Here is a 22,744-nt window from a genome sequence, read left to right on the forward strand (position 1 = left end):
TCATCTCCGTGAGCAGTGTCCACTCTCCACCCGGATATCATCCACTGCTGCATCTCCACAGGAGCCCTCTTGGATCATCCCTTCCAGAAGGAGCTTCAGTGGGGGAATAAAGGAATTTCAGGACAACAGAACAATTGATTCTATAGGCAGGTGGAAAAAATTACAAGTATTAAAAAAAATCAGGTTTCCCTGCAAAGTAACAGCAGCATGTTTTCATAGGAAAAGTTGACCAATACTGGACTGGATTCAACATCCATTTAAAGTATTCCTCTTTAGGGACTAGCCAGCATACATGGGACTTCTTCCAAAAGTAGAATTGGAAATTGTTCTACTCAAAGGGTAGCAATAGGATTTCTTCCCTTGGCTCACAACTATAATCCCCATGACAGGATAACTCTGCCTACTCTTCCTCACTCTGCTACTTCAGCCCTACCATTGTCAACATCATAGCCTCATACCAGAGGATCAGAGAGGTGGGTTCCTCACCAACAGGACTGCAAGCACCTGGGAGTCCACTGTGCCCAAAAACCCTAGTCAACTAACCCCACCCTCCCCTCAAGGGTTCTCCATTAGTTGCATGCAACCTTTAGGGTAACCCCAGTCATCTAGCGATGTCACCCAGGCTCAAACCCAAGACCAGAGCTCAACCTGTGCCTCCTGCAAGATCATCTCAACAGGTTGTCACAGAACTGGGTAAGCAGTGAAGAGCTAGATGCACTGCTGCTCTGTAGGAGAGGGGATAGAAACCACTTCTCCAGTGCTGCAGATTTAGGGTAAGTCCATACCATAAAGGATTGGTAACTCCAGAAGATAATCCAGTCAAGATATTAATCCTACACTGGAAAGAAATGGAGCATCTTCAACTCCACTAACTTGGCTCCCTGCTTGAAGTTATCCAGCAGCCCTAGGTAGGCAGCCAGAGGCCTACCTGGAAGGTCTTCCCAGGCTCCATGTACAGCTCCACTTCAGCCCAGGCCCAGGTCCTGCGTCCACTGCCTCGGCCCACCCACAGCTTGTGCCAGTCATCAGGAGTGTCGGCATACAGCATGTACACCGTGAGTGAGCCTGGGGGGGGCAAAGAGGACAATACTGGCAGGGTCAGGAACAGGTCATTTGACCAGTTCCTTTATTTGCAGGAATTTTCATCCAGCTGTTTCCTAAAGCCACTAGCAAGACCAGCTGGATGGCCTTCCAGCTTCCCCCCCCCCCCCCCCACACCCCTTTACATGAAGTACCCCAAGCTTAGGAATAAGTCAGCAACATGCCCACCTAACCCAAAAATCAATTTAAGAGGAAGAGAAAAGCAAGACACTGGTAGTTTCATTGCGTAGAATTTAAGTGTTAAGCCTTCACTTTAGAACAGTGTTACAGTAGGTTTTGGTTTAGTTTTTCAGCTTCCTTTTTACTTTCAGGTCTCATGGCATTCACATTCCGAGAAATGCAAGTTCACTGGGTCAATGTAGTGGCTTGTTCAACTAAGGGGAGGGGGGGGGCGTGCGCGCAACATTGGCCGTTAAACCTGCAGCATGGGCAGAAGTAACTCAGAAACCGTTTCAGCCCCAGGTACTCACCCACTCCCTGTCCCAGGATGCTGTACCAGAAGCTCAGGCACACGGACTCCTGCAGCACAGGGCTCATCAGCACTGCCGTCTGCCCATGCTCCCGCGGAAAGGCAGCCATGATGTACAGGTACTGTTCTGAGAGCACAGAGAGAGAACACAGGCTGAGCTCGGGGTTAGAGGACAACCATCCGTTTCCCCCCCCCCATTCCAGGAATTTAGACGGGCAATAGACCCCTGCCTGCGAATCCTGCTGCATAGGAACACTGCAGACAGCAGGAGTGAAGATTCATTGTCCAGCAGGTTTAGTTTTGATCAGTCTCAAGATTCTACAGCAGAAAGTGCTAACCTTTGGGTCATCAAACCATTGGCCCAGCAGACCCCTTTACAAAGTACTAGAAATTGTGCAAACAGCAAGAGAACAATAAGGCAGCAAAATATCCGATTGGGGAAACAAGCAGTACAAAGTTACACTGCCAGTATGACACACAGGGGGAGGAATAAAGCTATCCTGTTGATGGATCCGGTCTGGGCAGAAACTGAGTGGTGTGGATTTCCATGGACAGCTCACATGATCATTCAGTAGTGAGGGTTAAATGAAAGCCGAACTACCCTTCATCTCCTTGGAAGCAGGAGTGATTGATATTCCTCTATCAGGACACTCTTCCCAACTCAGACCTTCCAATGCCACCATTCCTGATTTAAAAAGCAGGAGCCATTATGTGGCCCCGCAGTATTCAACTGGCATAGAGCCTGCAGGTTGGAAAGCCTGAAGCAGATCGAAGTTGCTGTGCAGCCGGTTTCCAAGCTCCAGTTTACCTCTCTGTTGAATACAGTTTTCCTGCCGTGGTGCCAGGGGAGCATGCAGCCTCCAGTCAAAGCTGTCCCTCTGGCACTGGCTCCAGCCACACAGGGAGCCCTCAAAGCTGCAGAAGAGGCTGGTGGTGTTTGAGCTGGCAGTGGTGCCCGATGTTGGAGAAGGGCCAGACCGCTCCGCTCTCCTGAAGTGCAGAGGCCTGTGCTGAGGCAGACACACCCCCTTCTGAACCTGCACATCATCCAGGGCAGCATCGCCACAGTAACGGTTGCCAATGGTGCCCACAAAGAGGATCTAAGGGAGGAGAAATGGGATCGCAATGAATCACACTGTAGTCATCTTAGAAAAGAGTCAAACCATCTAGGATTAAAAAAAAAAAAAGACTTAAGGTGAAGTGCACTCACTCTGTATTTCTCCATCCCCACCCCACTGATGTCCAGCTTCTCCAGATACCACAGACGGCTCTCGCTCCCACTGTCAGACCACACCATGTGTTGGCCAGAGGGGAATGTCAGAGACTGCACGTACACCGCCAGGGAGCCTGTGGGTAAAGCATCAGGAGATCACGTAGACAGGATTAGCCTTTCAAGGTTAGTCAACTCCACTCAGCCCACCCACCACCACTGACTGTACACTCTGCATGCATGGTGGTCCCCTCATTCGATTTGATAAAAAAGGGAAACGCGTAGCAGTGATGATTTCCCCCCCCCCCCCTGTTGCCACTGATGGAGCTTCTAGCACAAAGCTTACACTTTGAGAAGACCCTAGATAATCCCTGGGCTCAGTGCACCACCCAAGCCACAGTGAGCTTTACAAGATGTACCATCAGCTGGCTGGGACCTCCCAACTTACCCACTCCTGGCCCGAAGATGCTGTACCAGAAGGACAGGCACACCTCTCCAGAGAGCTCCCCGCTCTGCAGCACCGCAGTCTGGCCACTCTGTAGTGGGAATGCTGCCTGGATGTACAGGTACTGTCCTGGGAGGGCAATAGATCAGGAAACACTGCTTTAAGTTTCATGGGGGAAGTTAAAAATTACCATAAAGCCTGGAAGCAAAACCAACTAACCCATTTTTACCATTAATGGGATTCAAGCATAACCTATGGAGGAATTTTGTTCTTGGACTCCTTTAAAACCCGAGTCCAGTACAAATTGGACTCAGGAGAACCATTCAGAGTTTGAGGACTGTGCCAAGTCCATAACCATTACACTTAAGGGTAGACCAGGCCCATCCTTACTTGTGCTTCCAGACTAATGGAACAATGTGAAAGACAGCAGCTGGTCCTATCCCTACCAGGTTTGCTGTGGCAGGGGTCCTTGGTGTCTGGCCTTTCCCGGTGAAGACTCCAGTCAAATTCGTCAGCAGCAGACTGGGTCCAGTTGCACAGATCCAACTCAAAGTCGCAGAGATCAGCACTGTCGAAGGGCCCAGTAGCACTACTGCTCTGCACTGGGGGGCTTATAGAGGTGGACTGCTCTGCAGCATGTTGCCAGCCCACCTGGTCCCTGGTGCTACCAGCCACAGGGCTAGAGGGATAGCGTTCAGTACCAGGCCCTGTAGGCTCCACCAAGCCCCCATGGCCCTCAGTACTAGAGGCATAGTGTTCAGTACTGTGCACTGAAGGCCCTACCCAGTCCATTTCAACCTTGCCACCACCCACAGTACTAGAAGCATAGTGTTCAGTACCGGGACCTGTAGGCTCCACCAAGCCCCCATGGCCCTCAGTACTAGAGGCATAGTGTTCAGTACTGTGCACTGAAGGCCCTACCCAGTCCATTTCAACCTTGCCACCACCCACAGTACTAGAAGCATAGTGTTCAGTACCAGGCCCTGTAGGCTCCACCAAGCCCCCATGGCCCTCAGTACTAGAGGCATAGTGTTCAGTACTGTGCACTGAAGGCCCTACCCAGTCCATTTCAACCTTGCCACCACCCACAGTACTAGAAGCATAGTGTTCAGTACCAGGCCCTGTAGGCTCCACCAAGCCCCCATGGCCCTCAGTACTAGAGGCATAGTGTTCAGTACTGTGCACTGAAGGCCCTACCCAGTCCATTTCAACCTTGCCACCACCCACAGTACTAGAAGCATAGTGTTCAGTACCAGGACCTGTAGGCTCCACCAAGCCCCCATGGCCCTCAGTACTAGAGGCATAGTGTTCAGTACTGTGCACTGAAGGCCCTACCCAGTCCATTTCAACCTTGCCACCACCCACAGTACTAGAAGCATAGTGTTCAGTACCGGGACCTGTAGGCTCCACCAAGCCCCCATGGCCCTCAGTACTAGAGGCATAGTGTTCAGTACTGTGCACTGAAGGCCCTACCCAGTCCATTTCAACCTTGCCACCACCCACAGTACTAGAAGCATAGTGTTCAGTACCAGGCCCTGTAGGCTCCACCAAGCCCCCATGGCCCTCAGTACTAGAGGCATAGTGTTCAGTACTGTGCACTGAAGGCCCTACCCAGTCCATTTCAACCTTGCCACCACCCACAGTACTAGAAGCATAGTGTTCAGTACCAGGACCTGTAGGCTCCACCAAGCCCCCATGGCCCTCAGTACTAGAGGCATAGTGTTCAGTACTGTGCACTGAAGGCCCTACCCAGTCCATTTCAACCTTGCTACCACCCACAGTACTAGAAGCATAGTGTTCAGTACTGGGACCTGTAGGCTCCACCAAGCCCCCATGGCCCTCAGTCCTACCAGCCACACTGCTAGAGGTGTGCTGTAGCTCAGCCGGCTCTGTAGGAACCGCTGCTATCGGGACCACTGTACTTTGTGCAACAGCAGAGGATGATTCTGACACGCGTCCTATGGAAGAAGGATGGCTTGTTGGACTCGCAGGACTGGATGAGGGCAGAGGGGAGCTGGAAGAGTTTTGTAGCCCAGAATCCTGCAGCATAGCCTCCTGTCTGGAGGAGGAGGACTTCAGGAAGCCTGTGGAGATGTGGTCACATTCAGAAGAGGACAAGTAATTTCACCGGAACTAGAAGTCTTAGAAGCAGTCATATTGACGCGTTACAGAGAATGGCTAGAATTAGACAGCAATATGGCTAATACCGCTTTCTGTAGGCATGAACCACTGTGCCACTGAATTAAGCCCATGGTTTGCTAGCAATCCAGTAATAGGAGCAAGTGGCATCCGTGACCGGGTGTGAACACCTGCCTGTATGGATGTCATCTATGGCCTTGAGAGAAGCCAAAGCTGCTCGTGGACTCTCCTCCACTGCCTCATTCAGAATGGAAGACAGAGCTGAGGAAGTCAAAGAGTTGCAGTCAGTAGTCTGCAGCAGCAACAGCAGAGGCAATTTCCCCAAAGCACAGAGGAAGTGAAGATACCTTTTCCATGAAAGTGGGCCCACCAGTCCTTCCGTGACCGGAAACCGTACCGCGCTCGCGCGCCTAATGCGGGCGTTCTCTCCAGCGGTAACGAAATAACTATGGGGGGAGGGGGAGAGATACACAGCGAGTTTAGGCTGGAGGGACACACGATGAACAAACAATACAGCAATAGTTTCCGTACAAGGATACTGCCGATCGGGCCGTCTTTCCCCAATGGACCCGAAACCAACTGTGAGCTCATGTGAAGGGGCGTGGTCTTCCTTGTACCAACGCGCTAACCGCGTCCGAGTCTCCTGTCCAGTGTCCGCGTTTTACGTGGACGTCAAAGTACGCTTTTCTGTAGTTTAGGATAACTTTCCCCAGAGAGCTTGGGGCCAAACAATAAAAGGAGATTCCTAGTAAAGAGAGCGCGGTCACTAATTCATCGTTCCTGCAGACAATCAAACGAATTGACCGTCGCCGCCTTGTACTCGATCGGAGTAGTTTCTTAGAAAACTAGCGTGTCACTTTATAGTGCCATTTTGCCTATCCGTAAAGCAGGGCAGCTCGGATACATGCATGATCTAAAGCGGTCTTTTACGCACACAGCATCGACGGGCTTGGGTGCTGTTTTTTGGGAGAAGTTTAGAAGCTTCGAGAAAAGAAATTCCTCACTCTTTCATACGCTGCTTTAACAACTCAGTTTCGTCACGGCCGCCAACAGGTGAAGAATGAATTCACCCTTACGTACCTTCCTCCAGCCAAAGCAGACATAAAACGAGACGGAGCAAACCTCCTGCACTCCCCATTTCAGCGGCGATTCAGAGGCACATCTACCACAAGAAGAGGAAACGAGATACTTCGTCTGCTACCGCCCTTCGAGCTTTTATATTGTCCTTCTGTCTTCTAAGTGTAATACGACTTAACCCGTACTGGGTTCACCCTCAGGTGAAAACAATTAACGAGCCTGCTTCAGTCACAGGTGTTTGTTATCACTCGTTCTTTTGGTTAGTTGAGGGAAAAGAGAAATGAATTAACTTGAATTAATTAACCTGATCCTTGTTCTTCAGTTGTAGTCTTGATGAGTTAATGAACCGTTTGGTGTGTGTGGGAGGGATACAGTACTCTTCTATACAAGCGAGAATTCTTAAGTGCCTCCTCAAAACCGCCTCATGAATGATAAATATTAGTTTCTATGGCAGGGAGTCTCCAACCCTGGTCTTGGAGGTTTTTATGGAACCTTTTAATCATCCATTACTAAAGGCTTGGAACAATTAAATTTTTATCAATTAAATAAGTGTTTAATTAAGTCACACAGAGATCATCTATCCATTCAATTTCTAACTGCTTTATCCTATTCAGGGTCGCGGTGGAGCCGGAGCCTGTCCCAGCAAGCAATGGGCGCAAAGCAGGATACACCCTGGATGGGATGCCAGTCCATCGCTGGGCACACACACTCTCGCACCAGGGCCAGTTTTCACAGCAGTCAGTTAACCTACCAGTATGTCTTTGGACTGTGGGAGGAAACCCAGGTGAACATGGGGACAACATTCAAACTCCACACAGACAGCATTCCAGGAATTGAACCCAGAACCCAGGAAATGCCGCAAGGCTGCAATGTTCACTACTGTGCCACTGTGCTGTCCCAACATAGAGGTCATTTGGAACAAAAGTCCAACAGCATGTTCTTCAGCCTTCAAGGACCAGAGCTCCTTTCATTAGAACATCTGATGTAATATCTAATATTTGAACAACAGATGATTTTTTTTATCAACTGTTTTTCTTAATCATCTTATAGGTGATCCTATAATAATAACTGGATTAAACTGGACTGGGGCTCTCCAGATCCACTGGGATCCTGGTTTGAGGAAGAGACACACTGCAGACACAACAGCCTGGAGAGCCCAGCTCTGGTCTTCGAGGGCTACAGTCCCACAGGTGCTCTATCTTTCCATCCATTTTCTAACTGCTTCTTCCAATTCAGGGTCACGGGGGAGGCGGAGCCTATCCCAGCAAGCAACAGCCACTAGGCAGGATACTCCCTGAAGAGAAGTAAGACACACACACACACACACTCTAGGGTCTATTTTCCCAGAAGACAATTAACATCCCGGCATGTCTTTCATCTGTGGGAGGAAGCACACTTGAACACAGGGAAACCATGCAAACTCCACACAGACAGCACCCCAGGTCAGGAGTTGAACCCAGAGCCCCCAGTCTGTGAGGCAGCACTGTGCCTGCGTCTTTAAATCTCCAGCTTCTCCAGAACAAGGAAAGGCTTCAACTGTTCCCCATTAGGCAGACAATTAGTTAATTTAGATAATTAAGGGCTGAGGTGGAAAGATAATTAGAAATCATCTGGCTCTCTGGAAGTTGTGTGCTTGAGCACAACGGCCATTCAGAAACTGGACTGGACTGGAGATCCACGGTTTGAATTCAGGGAACCACAAATCCTCCGTAGCAGGATTGGAACACCACACAATCACTCTGTTAATTGTTTGCATTGACAATTAATAGCATAAAAAACAATTAAAGGTGCTGGAGGAGTCAAAGGACTGCAGGAAAGTGAACAAGATCCACAAAGTGAGTACCCTGGATTGAATTTAGTCACCTGGATGAATCTCACAGCTGTCCCCAGGCTGGGATCTGTATGACGATGACAGAACTTTAAAATAGACACAGAAGGACATCAGATGCTAGCAGAGATGTTTACATTTAAGACAGTATGCTTCAATATGATGTGGAAATATAACGCTCAAGCAACAAAATGAATGGAGTCACTTCTTTCATATTTAAATACTTTCTTTTAATGTGTATAAAAAGGTAGGAGAACCAATATAAACAAGAATTCAGGTCGAAATAAAGTGCAGTGCAATTACACAGAAATCGCAGCGACGTATACCGATTTGCACAGAGCAATAAAATCAAAATTAAAAAAATAAATACATAAGAATAATAAAATCACTCGCCCCAGACTGGGGGTATGGCAGTTCTCTTTCTTAGATTAAGTCTTAGAGTTTGTATATGGCATGTTGAACGCCTCGGCATCTTTTAGCTTTATTTCATTGTGAAAACTCCAGGGAATATGACACAGAGCTCTTCAAGTGTAACAAAGACGTTACAGGTATAGAAAATATTGTTATTGCTTTTTTTCCCCCCGCAAGATACCCATTTTATACTGATCCCAGCCGAAATTTAGCATCTGATGCATTTTCTGAACAATGCAGTGTGTGTGTACGTGGAAAGAAAAGGCCGTTCTAGTAGTGAACAAGGTGCCCACGATCTCTCCATCCAACCGCACAAGAAAGTTTGATTGTGCTTATTGCTTTTATGGTCCACAGTTCGTGTTCATCTCATCCAGCTCAGGATGATAACTGGCACCGGTCCGAGCTTGCAGACAGGACTAGCTGATCCGGCAGCGCAGGCAACCCTGATGTTTTTGTGATTCGTTGTACAACCAGAAAACAAAATCTTGTACTGGGCTACATAAAAGCAATGATCCTAGCACCAGCAGGAAAACCCTTGAGATCTTTTGTAGTAAAGGGGCAGTTAGTGTTATTGGCAGGGGACGCCAAACTCTATTGGATGGGTGTGATGTGGCGGGCACATGGGTGATGACAGACCCAGCACAGCCTTCTCGCAGTCTGATTGGCATCACTGTAACAATGGAAGACAGCTCAAAGAAGCCAGGACTTGTGTCCCGTATCTCAGTTTGAACAGCTCGGATGGTCTCCAGTTCAAGTTTCCGAGGGCATTTCAGTCCCAGATTTCTGGTAAAAACTCAAAGAATTGTGTATCACGTCCACCTGCATTCAAACAGCCCTAATTTGAGTTCCCCCCCCCACCCCCAAAACAAACAAAAGATTCCGCAGGGACAGGATACTGAAATGGCCCGGGTTCGAATCCTGGGCTGGCCACTGTCTCTCGGGGGCCCGAACGAGCGCTCGTCGCAGACTGGCCCGCGCGCCAGCACGCGGCCCGCGGGGCCTCGGAAAACAGAACAGTCTGGTCACCGGAGAAGACTCATCACCCCACCTCCCCTCGTCGGTACCCTGTTCTTGAAGACTCCTGGGAAAACCTGCTTCAGCAGCAGTGTCCAAAGCAGTCCGCGTCCAGTCCCGCGCGCCTCCCAGAAACCCGCCAGTTCTTTGTTCCGGTGCCAGCCCCCCCTGCCAGCTTCCCTGCCCGCAGGACGCGGACATGGAGGACCAAGCAGGAAACCAAGCAGGAAGTGCTGTCCCCTGCGCCTCGCGTAGAGACCCAGGAGAGGGGAGGGGGAGGGGAAGGTCACACGGCCTGTTCCCGACGCCCGCGTCGCGGCCGGGGCGCGCTCAGTGGCACAGCACGTCGGTCTCGAACTGCAGGAGCTGGCCCATGAAGGACAGGTTGGGCGAGATGACGCCGCGCCGCTGCTTGACGAAGGCGAAGGCCTCGTCCAGGCGCACGCGGCGCGACACGATGAGGTAGGCCAGGCAGATGGTGGCCGAGCGGGAGATGCCCGCCTGGCAGTGGACCAGAACCCGGCCGCCGCTCTCCTTCACCGAGTCTGCAACACAAAGGGAGCGCCCACGTGAGTCAGCAAGCACTGGGGTAACAACTCCTACCGGCTGTCCGCAAATGAACACAATCATCCCATCTGGAGGAGCGGGGGAAGGGTTTACAGAACTGTAGAGGGGTTGCAGCTTGCTATCATCATCACACCTGAATAACTCTGTCTGTCAAGGGGCACCACGGATATCTGATTCACCTATTGATTAATCAGCCTTACAATCGCTCTCTCTGCCTGCCTCTAGGTTGTATCTTTCCTCTGGGGCCTGTTTCTTCGTGGCGCCTTATTCGGACCCGGGTGGAGCGGTGGCTCTGTGCCTGTGACCGGAAGGTTGCCGGTTCAAATCCTGCAGCCGGCAGAGTAATCCTACTCCGTTGGGCCCCCGAGCAAGGCCCTTAATGCCAACTGCTCCAGGGGTGCTGTACAATGGCAGACCCTGTGCTCTGACACAGACAAGCTTCTCTCCCTGCCTGTGTGTCTCATGGAGAGAAAGCTGGGGTATGTGAAAAGACGAATTCCTAATGCAAGAAATTGTATGTGTACATTATCATTATTATCATTATCTTCCTTCCCCGACTCACCGATGAAGCCGATGGCCTCGGGGAAGGTGGCGCTGATGTCCGCCGCCAGGCTGTCCTCCACGGGCAGCGTCTTGTAGCGCAGCTCGCCCTCGAACAGGTTGGGGCACGAGGAGGAGACGTTCAGCACCGCCGTGATGCCGCGCGCCGCCAGCGCCTCGCGCCGCGAGGAGTGCCAGGCGCTGCCCAGGTACAGGAAGGGGAGGATCTCCACGGGGCCGTCCTGCCAATCACACGGCAGCAGAAAAAAAACTCCGTTATTTCTCCCGCTCCGCGCTGGGACTGGCGCCCCGTTTAAGGAGGACCGCGCTTGCTTTCGCTATCCCAACTGCTAGCGCCGTCGTTAGCTCTGTTGCTGCAACAATATTTTACAGTAACGCCAATATCACGGCTTTTACTGTTGCTGGATATCTCCTCGATTATTACCACTGTTGTCATTTCAGCAATTCAGCAAAAGGCAGTGAAATTTTAATTCCAAACGTATTTCTCTTGCTTGAAACTGACTCCTCTTAGACAAAAACAGGTGTTAATGACTTAAACAGTAAATTGTGTTACTGTTTTTTTAAGTACAAATACTGGTATCTTTGGGGGTTTCCTTTACGAACATCGCAGTTAGTACAATAATATTGAACTGCTGGAACTGTAGCTATTATCGCAATTAGCTCATAACCCTGTTAATTTTGCTTTCGGTATTAAAACACAGTATCAAAGTTCAAGTAATACATATTTCAGTGGTAAATATTAAATACCTACTCCGAAGTAAGGGTTGCCTTTAAACTACAGTACAAACACACATTTAGCTAACGTAATATTGGAAGCAAAACGACAGCACGACGCCCACGTCAGTCTGCAAAACCGTTTGACAGATTGACGTACAGTTCGTATATGATAATAAAATAGTTTTTTGATCATCTTTTAATCGACCTTTAATTTTGACCGAGCTCTTTCCAAAGCCGAACTGCGACACTTCATTTCACAAAGCATTTTCGTTTGGTGAGGTGTTCGGACTCCCGGCTCACCTGATCGTACAGCGGGGTGCTCCTGCCGGACACGCCGGGTTCGGCGTCTCTGGGCGCGGCAGGACCACCGCAGAGACCCGGGGAATGGACACAGAGCTCCGGGCACAAGGCGAAGAACCCCTCGAATCCCCCTAAAATGACCGAGAAAGACCAAACTATTATGTTACAGAACAAAACACTCATTCCTTCGTATTTGTTTCAAATGTTTGTTTTAAAAAAAAACACGTTGCATTCGTCTTGAAGCTTTACAATAAAACACGAAGCTGTTTAAAATACGCACAGCCCGCGTAACAATACAAAAAAAAAACTTGAAAACGAAGTCTTAGCGTTGAGAGCAAAAATATAGTAATCTGTGTCACAAAAGAAACTTTGTTTAGAACGTATTTATTTCTTCATTATTCGCGGTTCACAGAAGCGGACGGCTCATTCTCAAGTTGTACTTGCTGCCAATCATAATAAAAGCGGGTTTAAAATTTCAGCTTTAGATGCGTAGACGTTTTGATGACAAAACAATCTGCTACTCGATTTATTCTAATACCGCTTCAACTAATAAAACAATTCTGTACAGTTTTAAACCTAACTGGAAACATTATGAATTTGAGCGTTTAAGCATTAAATCGATATTATGACACAGAATATTATAAACCCATCAGGTTTATTAATTTAGAAATAAACTTTTGCCTGGATTTCCGTTAAGGCAACAAAGTATGTACGAGGTCCACCACAATAAGCGCTGGAAACCTGACTTTATTCGATCGAATAAGATGTAATTCTTAAATTAATTTCTCCATCTTTCTGAATGTTGATTGACAGTTTTCGGAACAGCACTGTAAAACAGACTGCGGCTGCCGATCGCTTTACCAGAGAAACACGTATGATTTTAGAATTAGCCCGTAAACCAACGACAGAATAACAAAACTTTTATTTTTTTCCCCCAAACCTTTTTTATTCGTACACACGCACTCACATACGGCGAAAACCATTTCTAGGCGGCGAATTCAAAACGTTTACTGGGATTTGTGTAGTTATTTAGTAACAGTAGTTTTTTTTAATTATTATTATTATTATTATTATTATTATTATTAGGCGAGATGTACCTTGCAGAAAGCAGATCTGAGATTTGCCCGGCTCCAGCTCGCCGTGCAGGGCGTTCAGAAGCATGCTGGCCAGGCTCTCGGCTTTCAGGTCCCTCACGGACCGGCTGTCCTCGTCCAGCACCACCACCGGCGAGAAGTCCCCGCCGCGCAGGCGGGCGAGCAGCGCCTTGTCCGGGACGATCCACTCCAGGCTCACCGCCGACCCCTTCGACCTCCGCCGCAGCATGGAGTTCCAGTTGACGTTGCGGGAGTCCCGGACGTGGACCCGGGAGAAGGAGAGGAAGGGGCGGCAGTCCAGCACCACGCACCCGCCGGACGAGAAGTGGTCGCGGGGCGTCCGCAGGATATGGACCAGCTCGCCGCCCTCAATATCCAGCACGTTGGTCGATCCCATCACGGGAAAACTAACGGTAAAATAAACAACAGATCCCCGAATCCGTGTTCCTCTTCTGGAAAGTAGTGTTCACTGTTTTTTTTTTCTTTTGGGGGAAAAAGACAGCTCCCTTCCCCTTCAATATACTTCAGTTTATTTTTATTTACTTCACTAATGTAGACTTGGTGGACCACTGATGGCAGAGGTGATTTTTTTCACGTTGGTTGTTTTTGGTACGGATGGAGTTGTTCATGAACTCGGTATTTAAGTGTATGGCTCCGTTTAAAAGCTACGCCAGCGTACAGGACAGTATACTTGATGTCACGCAGATGAGGCTGGCTGTCTTCCCCCTCTCGACCTTTGTCTCCTTAGTGTAACAGCTGTGAAAGACAGGCGAGAGTGGGGCGGGCCCTTAGTTTTATAAGCGCAGCCTGCCCACAGGGCCCCGCCTCTTTTCAACTGACAAAAGGAAAAAACGTCACGGACGGAACTTCCATGTATGGCGGCGGGCGCTCTTTGTCGGCGAGCCATATATGGTTAGTGGCGTCATCGCCTGCCAGCACGTGGAGCTCTGGGGATACCCCCCCCCCGCCCCGTGTACGCGTGTGTGTGATTTGATGACATCAGCAGTCGGCGGACAAGCGGCAGCAGCAGATTTTCGTAATAAAACTCCCGGTAATTAAACTGTGGGCTTCTTAAGAACGAGCCCGATTTCTCATAAAACGACTTCCACTGAATCACGGCTGATTCACCCCAATACCTTTTTCTTCCTTTATTTTTTCAGAGGTAGTGCGATAGAGGAACATGGTTCAGGTCCAGGTCTCCCAGTGTCAGAGTAGATGTTCTGTAGAAGAAGGGGGTGGTGGTGAGGGGGGGGTCCTTTTTTCCTAAATTCTTTCTCTGTTTTCTTTGACCAAGTGCCTAACCCACTAACCCACGTCTGTTAGAAAACTGAATCCACCTCCTCCACAAACCTTCAATAACCCATATTCCATCCATTGACCCCTGTTCCCTATTTGTTTAAAGTGGGGGGGGGTCTTATTAATGTTTCTCCGACCCAGGTATGTGTGTATGAAGGGGCATGATTCTGGCTGGGTCCTTTTGTACAACCCCCTTCACCTTGACCACTGTTAGACAAGGAGGGGCCGTAAAACATGAACCACAGCACAACTGAAAAGTACCGAGAAGTGCATTGGGAACAGGAGGCACTTCTTTACGCAAAGGGTGGTGGGAGTATGGAGAAAGCTACCCAGCCATGTTATTGAAGCCATTACCCTGGCTTATTTCTAGAAATGGAAGGATGAGACCCTCTGATTGGATCAGGTGGTGCATCTTTGCGTCTTTACACAAAGGGTGGTGGGAGTGTGGAACAAGTCACCTGCCCGTGTTAATAAAGCCGATACGCTGGCTACTTTCACAAAAAGGGTGGATGAGATCCTCAGATCAATCAGTTACTAATGACCACATGGGCCGAACGGCCTCTCGTTTGTACCTGTTCCCACACAAGCCGATGAGAGGCATTAGCTACTAGCAATCTAAACGAGTGGGAGGCGTTGAGCAGCCTCCTTCCTCTCTTGCTTACCCGCCTGGAGTCTGTGGATACGTCCCTGTGGGGCTGTGTGCAGGGAAACTCCCTGGTGGGAGGGTGTGTCAGTCAGTGGATCACCCGCACATCCTACCAGAACTCTCTCCTCCTCCCTCCCTCCCTCCCTCCCCCTCCTTCCTGCTGCCGTCTCTAGATCCTTCCCTCTCCCCTTCTCGCACTCCATCACCCTCTCCCTTTCTCCTCTCGGCACCCGCTCTGCCAGTTGGCTAGTGACCACAGATTTTAACACCCCCCCACCTTCGGAAGCTCCAGATTAGAGCAGAAACATCTCCAGGCAGTAATCTAACACAGGGGTCCGGCAGCAATCTAAACTCAGACCCAGACTCAGGAAATAGAGAGAAAAGGGCCAGTTACCCCCTCTGTCGGTCTGTTAATGTGGGCTCAGCCTGGCCAGTCACATGGGCCAGCACTGCTTAGCCGTGTTCAGCAGATGTTGTGTGTTTGTGTATCGTGCAGGATGAGCTAAGCAGTGTTGAGCAGTGTAATGTGTGTGTAGAATGTGCTCAGCTGTGCTCAGCAGTAGAATGTGTGTATTTGTGTGTGCAGATCATGTCCACAGGTGTCCGGCAGGGTACTGTGTGTGTAGATGTACAGTATGTGTCTGTGTCAGTGTATGCAGAATGTACCCAGAAGTGTTGAGCAGTAGATTATGTGGACAGGTTGCATACGAAGTGTTGTGCAACTATACTGTGTCTCAAGGCTTGTCCTTCCCAGGGGAGCTCATTTAAAGACGATGCTCCTCTGTGAGTTTCACATGATTATCACAGCCATGAAAACAGATAAATATAGATATATATATATATGTTATAGATAAACAGAGCTGCAGCCTGGTACTGTGTGTGATCTCCTGTTGCAGCCTGAGGAACAGAGAGGGAGCCTCTCAATAATAATTTATTTAATGCCAATAAAGCTCTTTGAAGTTTTTAAATACACAAGTATATTACATGAATCCATATCAAATGCATATTTTCAAAAAAAGGGAAAACATGAGCTTGATGCCACATCCTACACCCCATACTAAACCTCAATTAAAAGAAAAGGCACATTTCAGAGTCTAGGAAGCAGGCTGGCCTCTGGACCGGGGGACTTGCAGACAGTGTGCCGGGTTCATTAACAGCAGCTGCCAGTGCTGTTGGAGTGTGTGTCTGTGTGTGCGGGGAGTGGGGGTGGAGAGGTTAAAGCAGACATCCAGGAAGTCGCAGGCGCACCGAAAAGAAGAATAAAAACAGAGGGTGACGCAGACATGTTCCGTTGACTGCGCTCAGACGTAAGTGTGCAGGGGTGATGTCAGTGGGAGGATGTCGTTGTGTGTGTAAAGAGACTCGATGTGCCCGCGTCTGTGTGTGTACATGTTTGCCCACCACCTGTGGGATATGCTGTTCATGTGAGTCTGTCCTACAGGTGTCTATAAATAGCTGCAGGCTTTAGTTCCAGGAAACAGTGATGAACCAGTTGGGTTAAGCACCCAGGAGCTAAGAAAGGTGAGAAACCAGTAAGACGCTGGTAAGATCTGCCCATTACAAGTGCTCTTGATCCTGCATAATCCAGTATGTATTCCCATATTCCTTGTACCTTTATATCTGTACATTCCTAGCATATATTCATGTGTTTCTAGATAGTTGATCACAACCCTGGATCTGGAGAAGCACCGTGTCTGCTGGTTTTCATTCCAGTTCTACATCTCCACTGCTGACTGATTACATAATTGATCTGCTTGCTTGTTTATTTCTTTTATTTAACATCAGGGTTACAGATGCCGATAACATCTGCATACAGAACTATCGGCAGCCTCTCCTCGATTTGCTCACTGTTATTTCTAGCTAATCAGCTCTAATTAGTTGACCAATTGATGATGAACAGAAGCAAGAGTACCCTGTAGCGGACATGTCCACAGGGGGAGTGGCATCATACCAGGACACGCCTACAGTGGGAGTGGCACTGTACCGGACAACAGGCATTGTTTCCTCCTGCAGCGATTCGGATGAATATATTTCAGGCAGCACACTTGAATGAGGACAGTTCTGAACCTTGAAAAATGGCACAGGGCTGATAGCAGTGAGAAACCCCACCTGACCTTTTAGGACCTGAAAGTTAATTTCAAATAGTGATATGCCCACAGTAGAACATTGTTGTTTTCTCAGCTGGAGCAAAACCAGAAGATACATCGGTCCTGCAGGGAAAAAGTTGGGAACGACCGATCTAGGGTACTTTTAAGGCAGTAGGACAATTTAAATATCTGTATCCTGAAAAAAAGGATATCTTAGAATGCGTGTCTTGTGGTACAGTATGTGCACTCAGAGGTAACAACACTGCAAACCCTAGGGGTTCAGCAATGCTGATGTCCAGAAGAAGGTGTACAGTATCTTGCAGAGGGATAAAACGTATGTAAACTGGTAATATTAATGTCCTTTTGTACATGTCCCAGTATTCACCACTCTGACACTTCCAAACGAGAGGAGGAAATTCAACCCATACAGAACGTGTGGTAGTAGTTCACTGATCCGAGGGTCTCATCCAACTATTTCTAGAAAGTAATATGGGTGTATGGGCTTCAAAGACTTAATCAGGTTGCCTGTTTCCTGCTCCTGCAACCCTTTGTGTAACACAGTGCCTTCAGTACTCATTTCTAAAGAGCTTCCCTGAGCCCACCAGTGAGACAGTAGATTGTGTGTCCAGCAGTGTGAGACAGTAGATTGTGTGTCTGGAGTGTGTCCGGCAGTGTGAGACAGTAGATTGTGTGTGTTGAGTGTGTCCGGCAGTGTGAGACAGTAGATTGTGTGTCTGGAGTGTGTCCGGCAGTGTGAGACAGTAGATTGTGTGTGTTGAGTGTGTCCGGCAGTGTGAGACAGTAGATTGTGTGTCTGGAGTGTATCCCGCAGTGTGAGACAGTAGATTGTGTGTCTGGAGTGTGTCCGGCAGTGTGAGACAGTAGATTGTGTGTCTGGAGTGTGTCCGGCAGTGTGAGACAGTAGATTGTGTGTCTGGAGTGTGTCCGGCAGTGTAAGACAGTAGATTGTGTGTCTGGAGTGTGTCCGGCAGTGTGAGACAGTAGATTGTGTGTCTGGAGTGTGTCCGGCAGTGTGAGACAGTAGATTGTGTGTCTGGAGTGTGTCCCGCAGTGTGAGACAGTAGATTGTGTGTGTGGAGTGTGTCCGGCAGTGTGAGACAGTAGATTGTGTGTGTTGAGTGTGTCCGGCAGTGTGAGACAGTAGATTGTGTGTCTGGAGTGTGTCCGGCAGTGTGAGACAGTAGATTGTGTGTGTTGAGTGTGTCCCGCAGTGTGAGACAGTAGATTGTGTGTCTGGAGTGTGTCCCGCAGTGTGAGACAGTAGATTGTGTGTCTGGAGTGTGTCCGGCAGTGTGAGACAGTAGATTATGTGTCTGGAGTGTGTCCCGCAGTGTGAGACAGTAGATTGTGTGTCTGGAGTGTGTCCAGCAGTGTGAGACAGTAGATTGTGTGTCTGGAGTGTGTCCAGCAGTGTGAGACCGTAGATTGTGTGTGTGCAGTGTGTCCGGCAGTGTGAGACAGTAGATTGTGTGTCTGGAGTGTGTCCAGCAGTGTGAGACAGTAGATTGTGTGTCTGGAGTGTGTCCGTCAGTGTGAGACAGTAGATTGTGTGTGTGGAGTGTGTCCGGCAGTGTGAGACAGTAGATTGTGTGTCCGGCAGTGTGAGACAGTAGATTGTGTGTCTGGAGTGTGTCCGGCAGTGTGAGACAGTAGATTGTGTGTGTGGAGTGTGTCCAGCAGTGTGAGACAGTAGATTGTGTGTCTGGAGTGTGTCCGGCAGTGTTGCACACTACGATGCGTGGGAGACATGTGTGGGTGACTTTGGGACACATCAGAAAGGGGGAAACTGGGGGATTTTAGGGGGTGGTGTGGGAGTTATGAAGCAGTATGGCAGCACACGAAGAGGTCTGGACTAATCAAGAGAGAGGGGGAGTGCTGTGTAGGGGTTTATTGCAGAATGCGCACAGTACAGTACGTCTGCTTGACATCTAGTTTTATTCTTTTTTTTCCAAAGGCTTCGCTATAGTTTTCTCTTTTTTGTGGAGGGGTTTAAAACACTAGTTTTACGGCACATTGCTATAGTTTACTGTTGAAAACAATGGTTTTACTACACATTGGTATTCGTTACTTTGTTTAAATCATGATTTTACAGCATTTTGCTACGCTTTACCCTAATTTAATCTTGGCTTTATTTATTTTGCTTCTCTTGATTTAGTTTCACTGCACTCTGCTACAGTGTACTGTGATTTATGACATATTAATCGTGTTCCACAGCAAACGTTACAACGGAAATGTGCTGTGACTCACCTTCAGACCTCTCGGGCTGACTCAAACCCAGAGCTGTGTCCCTTTGTATCTGCCATGCTGTCTCCTTTCTGCAGCCTGAGATCACCCGTGGGTGAGACAGGAGCTTTCTGCCCTCCTCCAGCTTTCTCACTCACACTCTTCCTCCACCCACTCTCTCATTCTCTTCTCCTCCCCGGCTCGGTCCCCCAAATACTCCTTCATGAGCAGGACAGATCAATCACTGTATCGCTGTGGGTTCACAGTTAGCAATCAAGCAATTCGTGTTTGCAGCTTAAAAGGAAAAGCTAAGAGAGAATAATAAAGGTTTTAGCTGCCTCTGATATGTGGTTGCAAGGAAAATAAAGTTATTCATCAACAGAAATACATAAAAGAGGTATTTATCACAAAACAAATATTTATAGGGATCGATTTTGTACTCCACTGACAGACGTCATTCTGTCACCCACATCTCCCTGCTCTCTCCCTCTCCCTCCTCTCTCATCCCTATGTCTTTGTGCTCCCTTTCCTCTCTCGATCTCGCTATTTTATCAGCATAACTAATTACATCACTGCCACCAAAGAAATTACACAATTCAACAGTCCATCCAGTCTGAACAGTTTTCCGTCTCCTTCTCGCCCTTCTCTCTCTTCCTCTCAGTCCACTGCCTCCCTCCTTTCTTCCGGCCTTTTCCAGTATGCGCTCACTGTGGCACGATATGACAGCATCCTCATCTCCCTCCTCTCCCCCAGCCTCAACCAGGGCAGAATGGGGCCTCCTGAGTTACTCAACCAGTAAAGCAGGTTCGAGCCTGGGTCCTGTCACTAGCTGATCGTGACCCAGGTTCTCCAAGTGGTGCCTTAGAGCTCACAGTGTTATCAGCGAGGAACCCACCTTTCCACCAATCAGCTTTGATCCTCCCGTATGGGGCTGTGCTTCCTGTGACGCGTTAAAAGATGATTGGCTGAAAGGTGGGCACGTGGGAAGAGTCTGCTTACACTTCCTCATTTTCCCTGTGTACGGTCTTGGGATTTATAGCGGCGACTCAAGATGTGAAAAACACACAACAGGCGATTCCAAATTGCTTGAGACAGGATATCAACGCACTTTGAGAGAGCTATGAGGCACCTGTCTGCTGGCTGCTCTCCTGTTGATGATCATTAGGACTGGGAAAGTCTGGCCTAGGAATTTGGTCTCTTTCTGTCCACAGAGCTGCCTGGACTTCAACTTTAACTGCCTCGCAGAACTTGGATACCTTTAGCCTGATCTGGGCTTTCGATCAAGCAGTGTGGGACTTTCAGAGCACAAAACTGTTTTTATCTCTCTGGTTCTATTATTATAGAATTTATAGATTTTGCTTAATATTAGATTTTTTAGCATTTAACAGACTTCATTTAAGTATCTATTGGTACAGTGTTTTTTTGTATTATATCTGAACTTTTTTTATCACTCAACAGTAGTTTTAAAGCTCTGAAGCTTCTGCGATACGTTAAGTGCTGTTAAGAGTGTGGTAGGAATGTCAGATTTGCCACTCTTTGTTAATAAAGCTTGGAAGAAGTGAAATGCCTCCCTCTCTTACTCCCTTTCACTGTTTCCCACCATTCTCTGCTCCCCACCCCCACTTTCTCTTCCTCTGCCTGGGGCTGTGCATCTCACGCACTGATACAGGAAGAGGCTGGCTGACTTCCTGTGACACAGGTAGTGGAGGCGTTCTGCTCATCAGTTCCATTGTCGCGGCAACCGCTGAGGCCGGCGCGGTCACATGACATACTGAAACAAGGCAAGAGGCTGGTGCATCCTGGGTGTTTCAGTTCCTGTGTGAGGTGTTTGTAGAACACACGCACGGAGTTTGCCTGCGTCTCTCCTCAGTAGTCAGTGCTCAACGTGGGGAAAAAAGGCCTATATGAAATACTCCTTCAATGATCACAGTTTCGGACAAAATAGTATGTTGTTTTCCCTTGCTTTCTGTCTTTGTCACTCTCCCACGCTCCGTGTTTTCCCTTCTGTGTCCTACTTTTGCTTTCTTATTCTCTTTCTTCATCTCTCCCAAACTCTTCTGAGTTGCTGAATCTCTTAAACAGTCTTCTCCTCCTGTCTTTTGTATATGCTCTTTTGCCTCACTCACTTAAACTCTCACTCTCTCCCGGTCTTCCTGCGTGCTTTCTCCCCAAACAATTCAATTCAATTCAAGGTGCTTTATTAGCATGACCGATGGGTACAATCAGTGTTGCCAAAGCAAATGAAAATAATAAAATTAACATGGAACAAAACATAAAATAAAAGTAAAATAAAATCTACAGACATATTACAGACATTTACAACAGAGACATGTCATAAAATATTTACATATACAGTAAACATATTGAGCATTATTGGGAGACAGACCCACTGTTCCTCAGGCTGTGACAGGAGATCACATACTGGGCTGCCAGATCAACTGAGTTCCCTCCTCCCTCTCCCAGTAGGATTGGGACCCGTTGTGATTCTGGCAGGTGTGGGAACTCTGGGATTAGATTTCTGAATTTCGGGAAGAATGTTTCTCTAATCCCAGAGTATCTGTCACAGTGCAGTAGGAAGTGCACCTCTGTCTCTATTTCTCCCCGCTGGCAGTGGGAGCACAGCCTGTCCTCTCTGGGCAACCAGGTCTGCCTGTGTCACCCAGTTTCTATGGCCAGGCTGTGGTCACTGAGCCTGTCCTCTCTGGGTATCCAGGTCTGCCTGTGTCCAGTTCCTATGGCCAGGCTGTGGTCACTGAGCCTGTCCTCTCTGGGTGTCCAGGTCTGCCTGTGTCACCCAGTTTCTATGGCCAGGCTGTGGTCACTGAGCCTGTCCTCTCTGGGCAGCCAGGTCTGCCTGTGTCCAGTTTCTATGGCCAGACTGTGGTCACTGAGCCTGTCCTCTCTGGGTATCCAGGTCTGCCTGTGTCCAGTTTCTATGGCCAGGCTGTGGTCACTGAGCCTGTCCTCTCTGGGTATCCAGGTCTGTCTGTGCCCAGTTTCTATGGCCAGGCTGTGGTCACTGAGCCTGTCCTCTCTGGGTATCCAGGTCTGCCTGTGTCCAGTTTCTATGGCCAGGCTGTGGTCACTGAGCCTGTCCTCTCTGGGTGTCCAGGTCTGCCTGTGTCCAGTTTCTATGGCCAGGCTGTGGACACTGAGCCTGTCCTCTCTGGGTGTCCAGGTCTGCCTGTGTCCAGTTTCTATGGCCAGGCTGTGGTCACTGAGCCTGTCCTCTCTGGGCAGCCAGGTCTGCCTGTGTCCAGTTTCTATGGCCAGGCTGTGGTCACTGAGCCTGTCCTCTCTGGGCAGCCAGGTCTGCCTGTGTCCAGTTTCTATGGCCAGGCTGTGGACACTGAGCCTGTCCTCTCTGGGTATCCAGGTCTGCCTGTGTCCAGTTTCTATGGCCAGGCTGTGGTCACTGGGCCTGTCCTCTCTGGGTATCCAGGTCTGCCTGTGTCCAGTTTCTATGGCCAGGCTGTGGTCACTGAGACTGTACTTCGTCAGGGTCTCTCTTCTCCATCTCCCAAAATCCTCTGCCTCT

At 48.8% G+C, this 22,744-nt stretch overlaps 2 protein-coding genes across 2 annotated transcripts; both read right to left on the reverse strand.

The window, feature by feature from the left end:
• LOC148839304 (uncharacterized) lies at window positions 1-6,502 on the reverse strand. The gene is made up of 10 exons (XM_088929202.1): window positions 6,445-6,502; window positions 5,712-5,810; window positions 5,542-5,625; window positions 3,672-5,321; window positions 3,229-3,354; window positions 2,781-2,917; window positions 2,379-2,670; window positions 1,572-1,697; window positions 929-1,065; window positions 1-93 (listed from the first exon to the last, which is right to left on the reverse strand). The coding sequence occupies exons 1-10, from the start codon at window positions 6,500-6,502 to the stop codon at window positions 1-3; spliced, it is 2,802 nt and encodes a 933-aa protein (XP_088785328.1).
• Window positions 6,503-9,617: 3,115 nt separating this feature from the next.
• Window positions 9,618-13,444, reverse strand: dusp2 (dual specificity phosphatase 2). Its single transcript, XM_088906551.1, has 4 exons — window positions 12,937-13,444; window positions 11,840-11,970; window positions 10,824-11,043; window positions 9,618-10,239 (listed from the first exon to the last, which is right to left on the reverse strand). The coding sequence occupies exons 1-4, from the start codon at window positions 13,328-13,330 to the stop codon at window positions 10,025-10,027; spliced, it is 960 nt and encodes a 319-aa protein (XP_088762677.1). The 5' UTR covers window positions 13,331-13,444; the 3' UTR covers window positions 9,618-10,024.
• Between the last annotated feature and the right edge of the window lie 9,300 nt (window positions 13,445-22,744).

The sequence above is a fragment of the Atractosteus spatula genome, chromosome 2 (genome assembly GCF_055471065.1).
Source record: "Atractosteus spatula isolate fAtrSpa1 chromosome 2, fAtrSpa1.hap1, whole genome shotgun sequence".
NCBI classification, from domain to species: Eukaryota; Metazoa; Chordata; class Actinopteri; order Semionotiformes; family Lepisosteidae; genus Atractosteus; species Atractosteus spatula.